The 12,275-nt window shown below is 39.6% G+C and overlaps 3 protein-coding genes across 5 annotated transcripts in view; 2 read left to right on the forward strand and 1 right to left on the reverse strand.

Annotated features, from left to right (window-relative positions):
- The window catches only part of LOC134190738 (bromodomain-containing protein 3-like), a 22,912-nt gene extending 17,850 nt beyond the window's left edge, over positions 1-5,062 (forward strand). Inside the window, exons 17-24 of the mRNA XM_062659236.1 lie at positions 3-34; positions 1,553-1,595; positions 1,649-1,924; positions 1,984-2,021; positions 3,155-3,304; positions 4,100-4,191; positions 4,250-4,373; positions 4,653-5,062. Coding sequence (XP_062515220.1) covers positions 3-34; positions 1,553-1,595; positions 1,649-1,924; positions 1,984-2,021; positions 3,155-3,304; positions 4,100-4,191; positions 4,250-4,373; positions 4,653-4,718 — 821 coding nt within the window. The 3' untranslated portion in view covers positions 4,719-5,062. The remainder of the gene's footprint in view (positions 1-2; positions 35-1,552; positions 1,596-1,648; positions 1,925-1,983; positions 2,022-3,154; positions 3,305-4,099; positions 4,192-4,249; positions 4,374-4,652) is intronic.
- LOC134191554 (probable cytosolic iron-sulfur protein assembly protein CIAO1 homolog) lies at positions 5,057-10,825 on the reverse strand. Its single transcript, XM_062660175.1, has 13 exons — positions 10,789-10,825; positions 10,658-10,732; positions 8,147-8,230; positions 7,993-8,073; positions 7,814-7,933; positions 7,614-7,702; positions 6,813-6,874; positions 6,670-6,746; positions 6,551-6,613; positions 6,383-6,470; positions 6,247-6,307; positions 5,259-5,324; positions 5,057-5,197 (listed from the first exon to the last, which is right to left on the reverse strand). The coding sequence occupies exons 1-13, from the start codon at positions 10,823-10,825 to the stop codon at positions 5,090-5,092; spliced, it is 1,011 nt and encodes a 336-aa protein (XP_062516159.1). The 3' UTR covers positions 5,057-5,089.
- Positions 10,826-10,895: 70 nt separating this feature from the next.
- Positions 10,896-12,275, forward strand: LOC134191033 (bromodomain-containing protein 3-like). 3 transcript variants are annotated; one of them, XM_062659590.1, is made up of 5 exons: positions 10,896-11,036; positions 11,121-11,298; positions 11,372-11,748; positions 11,825-11,934; positions 11,997-12,275. In XM_062659590.1, exons 3-5 carry the CDS (start codon positions 11,714-11,716, stop codon positions 12,170-12,172), a joined length of 321 nt encoding a protein of 106 aa, XP_062515574.1. In that variant the 5' UTR covers positions 10,896-11,036; positions 11,121-11,298; positions 11,372-11,713; the 3' UTR covers positions 12,173-12,275. The 3 variants fall into 3 exon arrangements, with proteins under 3 accessions (XP_062515574.1, XP_062515573.1, XP_062515575.1); XM_062659589.1 differs by lacking the exon at positions 11,372-11,748; XM_062659591.1 differs by lacking the exons at positions 10,896-11,036; positions 11,121-11,298 and having other exon boundaries at positions 11,309-11,748.

The following is a 12,275-nucleotide window of genomic DNA, read 5'->3' on the forward strand; positions in this document are numbered from 1 at the left end:
AGGGACCGGCTCTGCCCAGAAGGTTGCTGCACAGGTAAGTGACTGCTACTGCTGCTAGTCTGTGGTGCAACGATTATGGGCAGAGAATAAGGCTACTTTATGTTAACGTTGTTGCTTAATTAATATGGATATGTGCCTACCTCGTTGGCATCATGTGTTGTAATTACTATTATATTTATTGTGCACTCATGTACACTGTAGTATTGCTATGAGATAAGGTAGCAGATGTCGGTTTTGTTGTTATTGTTGTTCTATTGTGTTCGACTGCCTGTGTGCCACGAATAGTTGTAATATTATGATCATAACGTGTTGGTTACTTCTGGTCATATGTACTCTATTCGGTCGTGCTTGAGTAGTGAATAATGAATTGTAAATTCTGAATTCAGTCTGTCTCTGTCTGTTTGTCTGTCTGTCTGTCTGTCTGTCTGTCTGTCCCACACACTTATGGAAGAATAAAACACTGTGTCTCCTGTCTGTCAGTCTGTATGTATGTATGTATGTATGTCAATGGTAGTATATTTTCATAAATCACAGCTATTACAATGAAACGCAAACTACAGATCGCTAATAGTGTTCTCAAAAGTCAAATACATTTTCTAAACAGGTTTCCAAGGCCCAAAGGACCTGGAAGACTACATTTGACAATGTAACATGCAAGTTCCTCTACTTTTCAGTATATAACCCTTGCATTACACTTCTGCAATTGAGTTGATAAGCATTCTCTCCAGTAAGTCTTGAACTGAGAACTATTGTTCTTGCCGTGCTCGTCTGTTGACCTTATTGACAACTGATGTAAATATGTTTCTGCTTCTTGACCCCAATGTCCAAAATCCTCACAAACAAGTGGAACCAATCTAACAGCCTCTTTACCGGGAAGACGTTCCATACTGTATTTCTCAGATTTTTTGCTCTTGTGATGTAGCAAAACCTTCTGTTAATGATGCTGATGAGAATATTACTTCACTGCTCCAGAGGTGCGCTAAAGAAATATCTAAGTCCGTGCTTGATCCGGCTTCAATATTGTATACTGTTATGTGTGGACGGTTATCAGATGTCGTATATTGACGACGAGGTTCTCGTTTGTGATGTATTTGAAGACTGTGTAAAAACCTGTCTGGCCATACATTAGCAATAGACTCATGGGACCAAACTGGATCCCCACTCCATTTGCTTGACAATAGATGGTAGAGACTGTCTCTGTCTGTCTGTCTCTGTCTGTCTGTCTGTGTGTCTGTCTGTTTGTCTGTGTGTTTGTCAGTCTTGAGTAGTGAATAACGAATAGTGAATTCTTTTAATTAGTCAACAATTGCATGGAATGTTGAACAAATTTATTTGCAAAGTCTTATTCTGTAATTTCGATGTGATAGCCACGGAGTTTGTCCAGTGTTCGTCGTTGAGTTTAGGTTTTTGCCTTCTGTCTTTTGTCACCATTTACACTTGCATTTTTTATTGATCATAACAACAATACAATAGCGCTGTTTTAGCATTTTACTGTAGCTCAGTAGCTCAGTCGTAGACAGTGATTCATCGTGTGTTCATCTGTTTTCTTCAGACACAATCAGCACCTCAACCTAGTAAATCAGAGTCATCCACAGGTTGTCATATTTGCTACGGTGCTTTATGTTTCTCCTAATGTCTAGTGTTGTAGCCGGCGAAAAGAAGAGTCACACAAAAGTGGACGAAAACTCGTTGACAACTGCAGCTGCCCCTGTTACCTCTCAATCTAAGCCTGTTGCAGTCAGTGCCAAATTAGCCAGCACATCAACCGTTTCAGCTACCGGAGTAGATACCGGAGTAGATGCTGTAGCCAACAGCAGTGCTCAAAACGGCCAACCTTTTAAGGGAGTCAGTGAGCCGAAAGAGACAGTTACATTTGGAGTGGCTCAACTTCCAACGGCTGGAAGAATAGCACCTTTATCACAAGGTCATTTTGGGTGGTAATGTTTGATTGTTTTTGGTGTGATGGCCTTATACTCTGTGTAGCAACCAAAGGGACATCAAGTGACACGTCAGCGAAGAAGGTAAAGTGTGATGATTGAAGATAGGTGCTTGTGTACTAAAGGGATAGACTCTATACTCCTTTCATTGCGCAGTCTAGCAGCTCTCCATACGTTATACTACATTATAGGACAGTACCTAATGTGTAATTGCTTCTGGCAAATATGACACTATCGACGGGATGAGCTGGGTGCAGACACCACACGGATGGTGTTAATTTCTATTGTAATGAGTTTCTCAGCCTTTAACACATTCAGGGTTGCCACACTTACAAATATATTCATAGTACGAATTTTTGCTGCAAAAAGTCGCCTACGAAAAATACAGGTGGGCCTACGAATAATATAGATCGTCGAATATGTTGTGGCTATCTCCGGAGCGCAGCATCTCCATACAGAATCAAGCTTTGAGTAGGTGTTATTCTTCTTCCTTATGCTCAATTTACTTCTTGCAGAATGGTTTCGGAATCTCTGAGACCATACTTTTGTGATTAAGCATCCCGTTCACGATGTCCCGATGGTTGTTTGTATTCTTCTGGACCTTATGAAGCTAAAACCACCCCGGATGCGTTTACAAACTTGGATGCTTTAACAAACCCGGATGTGTACAGAATAAATAGCCAATACTTTAGTAGCTCGTCTGTGTGGAGGATCATAAGGTGTTGAGCAATGGAGAAATCCAGCACTTCGACTCAGAAATGAAATATCCTGAACTTGTAGCAAGTGCATGAGTAAATTGTAGCAAGCATGGTGCTGGTGATTTGTGTTCTAAAGATTAGATAAACAGTACACTACAGTACTCCATGCTCGTAAAACAATAATAAAGAACATCGCTTGCAAAAACTAATTTGTTTACGGAAATTCTGAACAGTAAGTGGCATGGTTACTACAAAACCAGGTGTGAGGGTGTGACATGACAGTTTTGAAATTGAATTCTTTGTATAAATTCTACTTTACAAATGCATACTATAGGTTGGAAATTACTTTGTGTTTAAAAGCACTGTTTAGTGTGCTGCTCTGTGCATGAATCCGTCTACTGTATTTTAAATCAGGAGAATGGGTTTGAGTTGGTGAAGAATGGAGGCAGATTACTATTACTTATGAATAACAATAACTAATCATTACTTGTGAATGTAACGCAATTGTGTTTTGCTAAGGAGGTAAAGGTTCAAAACATCAGTTCGTGGTCTAACCTTGCGAATGCGAAGACACCTACGCAGTCTGGAGTGCAAACAGCTGCTCCGTCTTCATCTTCAGCGTCGAGCTTTGAGTTGTTCAAGAAACAAGCAAGAGAGAAAGAAGAAAGGGTTTGTCATGTTATGTGCACTCCGCACCACCAGTTAATAGGGACAGTCAGTTAAATGGGCCAGTTTTACAGGGCTTTAATACAAAAACATTGCCAAACATCAGACAATGGATATTGGGGCCAGGTAGGTGGCTGTAGACTGCTGTTTCACTTCCTCATTGATAGTTGATTGGCTGACAGGAGATAGATTTTGCCCTGCCATGTTGCTCATAGACATAAAAAGTTAGTTGTCTGACTTCTGATGGTCTCACAGAATGATGGCACCAACACTAATATCATGGGAAGTTGTGATGACGACGATGATGATGATGATGATGATGATGATGATGATGATGATGATGATGATCAGATGATGATGACAACCTTGAGACTTACACATGCTGTCACCAAATGGTGTTTGTACTGGCTACAACGGTACTGTGTGGAGCAGGGACTTGATGAGTCTACTGTGTCTTACTTGGACAGGTAGACATTTGCTGTGCGGCACCAAGCAGTTCTTTCCTTGTCACAAAATAAATAGCCTTGATGCATATGTTAATCACTGCCCAGTCAGTGTAGCACAATGAGAGTTTACTGCTTGTGGCCGGCTGCTTAGTTGATCCCTAACGTTTTATGTGGAATGACTCGTGTGTTTCTCTCTTTCTTAACAACCCTAGCTGCTAGTAAGAGACAATATTGTTGCCTCTTAAATGAGCCATTACAAAGCTGGACCAACATGGTGGTCCCATTAAGCGGAGTGCACTTTATAGACAATACTATACAGTGATGAACTGATTGCTTGTTTGGATGGTGTTAGGAGAGAGCAATGAAAGCTCAAGAGGAAATGTTGAGGCAGCAGAAAGCACAAGCCGAAAAGGAACGGATGAAACTTGCAGAAGAAAAGCTACGGTTGGAATGCATGCAAACCTGCAAGCAACAGTTCATTTCATGATGATGTGTTGTGTAGTGAGAAAGAGGAAGACGAAATGATAGAGAGAGTAAGAAAACAGCATATGGTCGAGCAAGAAAAGCAACAAGCCGAGATAGACAGACAGAAAATGCGGGAACAAGAAAGACGGAAACGAGAAGCAGTAAGTTAGGTTACATGTTGCATGAATGTTGTGTACTGCACATCGTTGGTAGTATATACCATAATACCACACCAAAATGCTCTACACCTACGCTACCCACTCGAGGAGGTAACTGGCATTGCCTGGGAAACACACACAAACACGCACGCACACACACACCTGCCTATTTAGTAGATTGCAAATGCCTCCTTCAGTTTCATGTTCTTGTAACATGCGATTCATTTTTGATTTCATGGTTTGTCATCATTACTTGAATGTGACGTGTCGTTCTCGTTTCAGATGTCTGCGACCGTGGACATGACATTTCAGAGTGACATCATGCAGTCATTCGAAGACGCCCTTTGAGAGACGCTCTTGACTAGGTTTTGTCTCATTGATTGTTATCTTGCTACTGCGGTTGTTGTTGCATGAAGTAGCTTGAATTCATCTCACCGTATCTTTGCTGGTTGGTGGGCAGTGTAGGTAGTTGGATCAGTTAGTAACTTCAACTTGTCATATGCAATCGGAAAGACAGCTCTAAGGTAGAGTTCTTTTACAACTTACGCTGGGACATGTGAATGGTATTTATTGCTTTCGAGTGGTACAGTATGTGTTGTGTTGGAGTAACAGAGTGTTCATCAGCTGTTATTATTACGATGCTCAATCGGCAGTGTCGTACACTAGAGGCATGATGATCAAGTGACTGACTATGTACTGTGTGACTATGTACTGTGTGACTATGTACTGTATGTCCACAATTTGATCGAGTTGTCGTCCGACGCCGACGCGAGTAGGTCTGGACGTTTGGGGTTCCAGGACACCGAATTGACATCTTGACTGTGTGCCTGTCAAAAGAACATCGTGATAAAACACACACCAGAGATACAGAAAATGCACGAAATGTACTTTGTCAACTGAAACAGTGACGCTAAATGATGGCTGATTTCTGGAATCTTGCGATGTGGACTCATCCTAGAATAGAGAGGAGTGTATTTAACTTAGTGAACTCAAGTGTGTGTGTACTCAAGCCCTAGCTTTACACCAGGCGGGCCTTAATATCAGCTATTCACGTGACTCAAGTACAGTGTATGACAGAATATGTGAAGTAATGGTAGTAGTCCCAGTTCGTTTACAAAGACTAACCCTAGGAGGTTCGTTGCTCACACGATGTCAAGGATTAGCACTGAGTGATTATGTCTCATAAAAGCAGCTCGCCCACTTTTTAAACCAGGTGGCCCGCTCGGTTCCAGTTTGCCTAGGGGAAACCCTGACTAAGCTTACTGCCACTCATTTTTACAACCTTCCTTTTGACAATGTCTCTGGAATGTTGTTTCGATCTTGACAACTAACTTTCCACATTGGAATGAATGAATGTACTGAATTTCTGTGTTTACCACATAATATGTGTAATTCATGTGGAGAATTGTAGCAAACCAAATTTAGATTAGCATTCTCGTGCTGAACAAAACAACTTGCCTCCAACCTAGAACCTAGCCTCGACCCTGGCATTTCTGTGCTTTTGGTGGTCCTTCCACACGAGGATAGCAAAGGGAGGGAGGTAATATCACGTGACCTTGTTGCAGTAAAGGAGGGTCATGTGATACAACCCTTCTCCCCATTTCTGTCCCCACGTGGAAGGACTGCAGAAAGCAAAGAAAGGCCTACCACCAACCCCTAGCTATCAGGTACTCTGCATGCATCTACAACGTTCATTAAAAATGTCTGTTATATATACAAATTGCACTTACAGTGCACTTGATACAATTAGACATTTTTCAATAACATCAATGGACGTCGTAGATGCAGACTACTGTATGTGTACTTGATATGAAGACGACCAATGTTAAAAACTAGTGACAGTAACAGTTGTCATGTCAAGCCACCAATGTCTAACCTCTTGAAACAGGCGAATCGTGTTATCTCCCGAAGCAGTGGCCAACACTCCCGATGGTGACCTATTGGTACACACATAACACCTTTTAATGAGTCGAGTCGTGAGTTGTCTGTTGTTATGTAGTAGGTGTTGTTACCAGTCGATGTCGAATATTGTTCGTGAGTGATGTCCGCTCACTGTACATATACATTTCCATTTAGGATTGTTCCCCGATGTAACAACACCTACAACATATCAACGTCTCGTTGATGTCTGATGCCTCAAGTAATGCCCACAACCCATTTGCTACACACCCACGACTTACCTTCTTGATTTCCAGGGTGGTAAGCCTGCCAGATTTTGACGGTTTTGTCGTCACTACAAGATGCTAAGAAAACAGTTCTATTAGATGGTGACAGTAAATATTCCAGTTGGATCAATTGCCTAGTCGATTTCCCGACTGGTCGAATGTTATTGACCAGACTGTAGATTCGTGTCCCACCAGTGTGTCATAGCAATACCTGCATGTCGTGAGTAGAAAACTCTAGCTGTAAGACAAAGAGAAATGGCATTTAAAACCGACTGACCAGTCGTCTTCATCTTCCTTGTACATCTTGATGATATCATCGTATCCACAAGAGCTCAAAGTCTGCAAAACAGAGATGTATCTTACAGTGATAGGTGTCACTGTTGTAAGGAAGGATGCACCCCATTTGTCACAAATCTCTGAGAAGAGAATAGGAAGTGGTGCCTAATATAACTGAGTAAAGTGATATCATAGGAAGCATGCAGCACGGTCATCATATGTCCGAATACAAAGGGGGAATTTAAATATATTGTTAATTGCTTTTGGCTCTGACAAGTAAACTAAAATGTTCTTTCATGTCAACAACTGCCCAATACCTTAATACCATGCAATCTAAATACAGTCCGCGTATAGTTGAAATCTTGATGTCTTGTTGAGAAATCAAAATGAACGTGATCGTTTAGTTTCTTGCCTACTAAACTTATTGAGTGCGTTTACAAAGTGGTTCCAGAAAAGTCGCATCCGGGCATGTTTGTCCGGGTATTTTAGTATGGACAGCAATAGGCCGAAAGGTTTGGCCGGAAGAACGACTCTCTTCTTCCGAGTAACCAATTTCGAGCTGTTTCAAAGACCGGTCAGATAAAGCACCAGATTAAAATACACGTTTTCATCACGTGATATCTCTGTATGTGATCAGAACAAATTTGTCATGAGACTCGGTGCAGTCGCAATGGCAGGATGTGTGGGATATCTAATATACATGAACATGGCAGACGAGAACGGTCGCCCACAGCCGGGAAACAATAGAGGAATCCAGATCAGAAGTCGATGGGACTCTTAGCGCACGTTACCATGACAATACCTCCAGCTGTGGATGCCACTTCACGTTCTTTACGTCCTGCTTGTGATCGGTCAAGACACTGGCACATTCGTACTCTTCGTCTTCTGTAACTAAAATAAAAAAAACATTGCAAGGCAATGAATACGATGTCATCGATACACTCAATTGTAATGATTGTTTGTACATTAAATATTAGTAAACAGTTATATCATGCAATGTACCTTCCCATATCCACACGCTCTTGTCTCTACTGCATGTTGATAGGAGAGATCCTGATGGCGACCAGGAGACTGATTTGACTTCGTTCTCATGGCCTTCCAGGGTAGTAACCAATTCAAAATCTGGAAGTCGTTTGATGGTTTAATTTGTAAAGGCAATCAAAATGGCGTCACTATCTCACCATTTTGTGATGCCTTCCAGATGCATGCTGTACCATCAAAACTAGCTGATGCAAGCTTTGTGCCACAAGGCGACCATGCAACTACAACAAATGTTTGCAGTGTTGTATTACGTCTTGCCAATGTGATATTTCTCTGTGTAGATTCGTAACTGACCACTTCTAATAGTTCTTGAATGACTTCCCTCCAGTTCTGATTTGCAGACCCAATGATCGCCTTCTTCACCCCATATTCGAATATGAAATTATGATGTCAAGGAGTGCAGACCATTCAATGTTTTACGAGTGGTATACAATTATCATGTCATATATATTCGTGATTATAATTTATTGTACCGTTAATGGTGCACGTTAGATGTTATTATTCAGTAGCAAGTACATGTCTATGCATCATTAGACAATCACGGCACGAACAAGCAGCAGTTGCCATTCTGTACAAAAATTGTTATAATACAACAAAGGCTGTAATACAGCCACTTGTTGCAGCAAGACTCTAAATAGTGTGTTCTTAGTTATCAGTATTATGTGTCATGAGCCAGCCATTCAGGAACAGATTAAGTTTTGCTCTTATCTGGCAGGCACAAATAGTAGCCACCAAGCAACAAAAAATTGTACTTCACTACTCTTACCTGCACAGCACAACCATGTAGGGAAAGTTATCACTAAGTAATTACTTCAAAAATGTGTTCATGACCAAACGAGTCATACTGCTGATTACACCCGTAATAATGCTCTTGCCCAAAAATACACCCTGGCCATATAATCAACACTCTGGCAATCAACTTTCTGACAGTGATGAGCAATGATTGGTTGCTGTCCATGTAATTTATCTTGAACACATTAGAGATGCACGTTTTCCTTTGTAATAACACAGTCAGACCTTGATTTCTGACCTTGTTTGCCCTGCTGGTTTCTGTCGGACTAATGCAACCGTTGGATTATCGGTAACAAATACACAGTGACCATGCAAATTGGTTTCACGTGTACCTTCGTCAAAATGTGATGTAATGATGCAGGCTTTTCATAATGCATTTGTTTTCTTTTGCTCAAAGAATTCATAAAATTGGGCTATCCAATTTTAATTACTTGGAAAGAAAAGGTAACTGTACACCAAACGGTTTAGCAAACCTGACTGAAGCTGTGTGCCTGGATCTATAGTGATCTGGGTCTATAGTATAAGCCCATGCCATTATGTATATGGCCAGGGCTTGTTTACTAAATTCTATCTTTGTCTATAATCAAATAGTGTAATTAAAATTGTTTCAAAAATTGTGCCAATCTTTTCAAGAAACTATACCAGAAATTCAATTTTTGTATTTGCAAACTTGGTATTAGCACGTTATACCATTATCTATTTATATTTAATTTTAGACTTATAGTACAGCATTATAGTAAGTGATAAGCACTACTACTTAGTGGTACATTATGTAATAACTATCAGTGCAACATTATATTGTTAATTATTAATAATTAATATTATTATAAATATCAATAACACAATTATATTATACAATTAGCTAATATTAATTACATAATTTATTATTTATTAATTGTCTGGTAGACATTAACTATTAATTTTTTAAAGAATTCTTGTACATAATACTAATGAATTACTAATAGTTAATTTTTAATTAATATTTGGTATTTATTCATTAGTATTACGTATTTCTACAACATCACATTACATCAAGAAGCACTCTTTAAAAAATAATGATTACTGTCTAACAGACAATTAATTAATAATACTTTTAAATCCTGTAACTAATTAATATCCGCTAATTGTAAGGTAAGCATATCAAAATCTAAACATATTCTGTAACTATCAGTGCAACAATATATTGTTAATTACTAATAATTAATATTATTATAAAATAGTAATAACACAATTTTCCAGGTCATCACAACCTGCAGCACTTACAGAAAACAGTACACCTGGGATCTACTCGGATCCTTCGTAAAGTCATGTCTTCTTTCTAGACAGCCGTGATGGTCTAAGTACTTCTGAAGCAGGGTTTGCTCCGGTACTTGTAATAGACTTTACAAACCAGACTGATCTGGTTGAGCACGACACATTACATAATTAGCTAATATTAATTACATAATTCATTATTATTAATTGTCTGGTAGACATTAATTATTATTATTTTATTATAATAATATTATTAATTATTAATTTTTACATCAAGAAGCTTTTTTATAAAATTAATAATTAATGTCTACCAAACAATCAATAATTAATGTCTACCAGACAATTAATAATTAATGTCTACCAGACAATTAATAATTAATGTCTAACAGACAATTAATAATTAATATTTCTACCAGACAATTAATAATTAATGTCTACCAGACAATTAATAATTAATATTTCTACCAGACAATTAATAATTAATATTTCTACCAGACAATTAATAATTAATATTTCTACCAGACAATTAATAATTAATATTTCTACCAGACAATTAATAATTAATATTTCTACCAGACAATTAATAATTAATATTTCTACCAGACAATTAATAATTAATGTCTACCAAACAATTAATAATTAATAAATAATAATAAATCCTGTAATTAATTAATTAATATTAGCTAATTGTAACGTAAGTATATCAAAATCTAAACATATTCTGAACGCTTTGCATCACAGTCTGCAAGCTAGATACTGTTTTATCTCCACCACAGGATGCCAGTAACGTTCCAGCAGGATTCCAACTCACACTCCACACGCGATCCAAGTGCCCTACATTGCAGCACCCACCGTCAACAATCAGCCTCCAAAAAACCAATCAAACGCACCATCCAGCACCGCCGTCTCCCTCAAAGTCGGAGGCATTGCATTGATTTGCCACTCTTCAATCTCCCGTATGTAAGCGGGGATCCGCTCGCGTAGCCAGACCATCTCCGCCTACATTTTTCCGGCTACTCGAGACTAAATTTCACTCTGTACTTTTCAGGGTCTACTCATATCTAGCTCATAGTTTTTTGCTTAGTCTTATAAAAAGGGAAGCGTTCTGTCGATGCCACGTCGTTTTGCGCGCGATTTGGTAAGCAACAGCGCAAAATCTCGACAAAATGGAGTCGAAATCACGTCTTCCTGTGTCAGTGACTGCTCTGTTTTGTGTCGTGAGGCATGTGTGAACGAGTCGGAATGACAGACGCAGATTCTGGTGCTGCCGGTAGGTATAAGTCAATGGAAGGAGCCGGCATGTCGATGAGATTAGCGAACGACGCTCGTAGGGCGACGGGCACGCAGTCGATAGAAAGGAACGGCTCACTGATGGATGGATTGAATGTTGAGTGTACGAAGTAAGTATGGAGTTATTATAATAGAAGCTGCATGAGAGTCTGTCAGGTGACTTAAGGCATTGTGTAACTCTAGATCTCTGTGATGACTTGCACTTTGGCCCTTTGATATGACCAATTTTTTGTTTAGTGAGGTGTGTTGCTGTGCGTGTGTTCTGTGAACGTGTGGGTCTCGTCTTTAGTCTCGTAGACTGTATGGTTGTGGAGTACTAGTGTGAATAGTGTGTTACTGCTTGCTGTCAAGAGCTGTCAATTGGTGATTGGTGATTGGTGTGTGTGTGTGTGTGTGTGTGTGCGTGCGTGCGTGCGTGCGCGCGTGCGTGTGTGTGTGAGTGAGTGTGTGCGTGCAACAGAGAAAAAGAAAGTAGTAGCTCCAGTCAATACACTCACCCCTTTTGGGGGAGCACAAATTGCAGGAATGCAGAGGTCATCCGTAAAGAGACAAACCAACAAGTAATAAGGCTAATTTATTGTCTCTGTTGTTAAGGCACAATACATTCGTCTTATTGTGTTTATGTGCTTAATCAAGGGATGCAATACAGAGACTTCGTCTTGAAAGCAGTGATGATGAAGACACAGCCAAGCCGATGTCTTATGATGAGAAGCTACAACTCAGTCGCAACATTAACAAACTTCCCGGTAGTGAACATTTTCAGTGTCTGTTGTGTTTGAATATTGTTATTGATTGACTTGATTAATAGGCGAGAAGCTTGGGAAGGTTGTCAACATCATTCAGCAGAGAGAGTCAAGTCTCAAAGACTCAAATCCTGATGAAATTGAGATTGATTTTGATACACTAAAACCATCGACATTACGAGAACTAGAGAGCTATGTTGCAGTGTGTTTGAAAAAGAAGCGAACCGATGAGCATTTTTGATGTCACTAACTGTGTGTGTGACTGTTTCGGTGGAGTCGTTTGATTTTTGTTGGTGGATTGATTATGAAATAGACACATTTACTTCCATTGTGGAGACCCATGA

This window comes from Corticium candelabrum, chromosome 15 (genome assembly GCF_963422355.1).
Source record: "Corticium candelabrum chromosome 15, ooCorCand1.1, whole genome shotgun sequence".
Classification (NCBI taxonomy): domain Eukaryota; kingdom Metazoa; phylum Porifera; class Homoscleromorpha; order Homosclerophorida; family Plakinidae; genus Corticium; species Corticium candelabrum.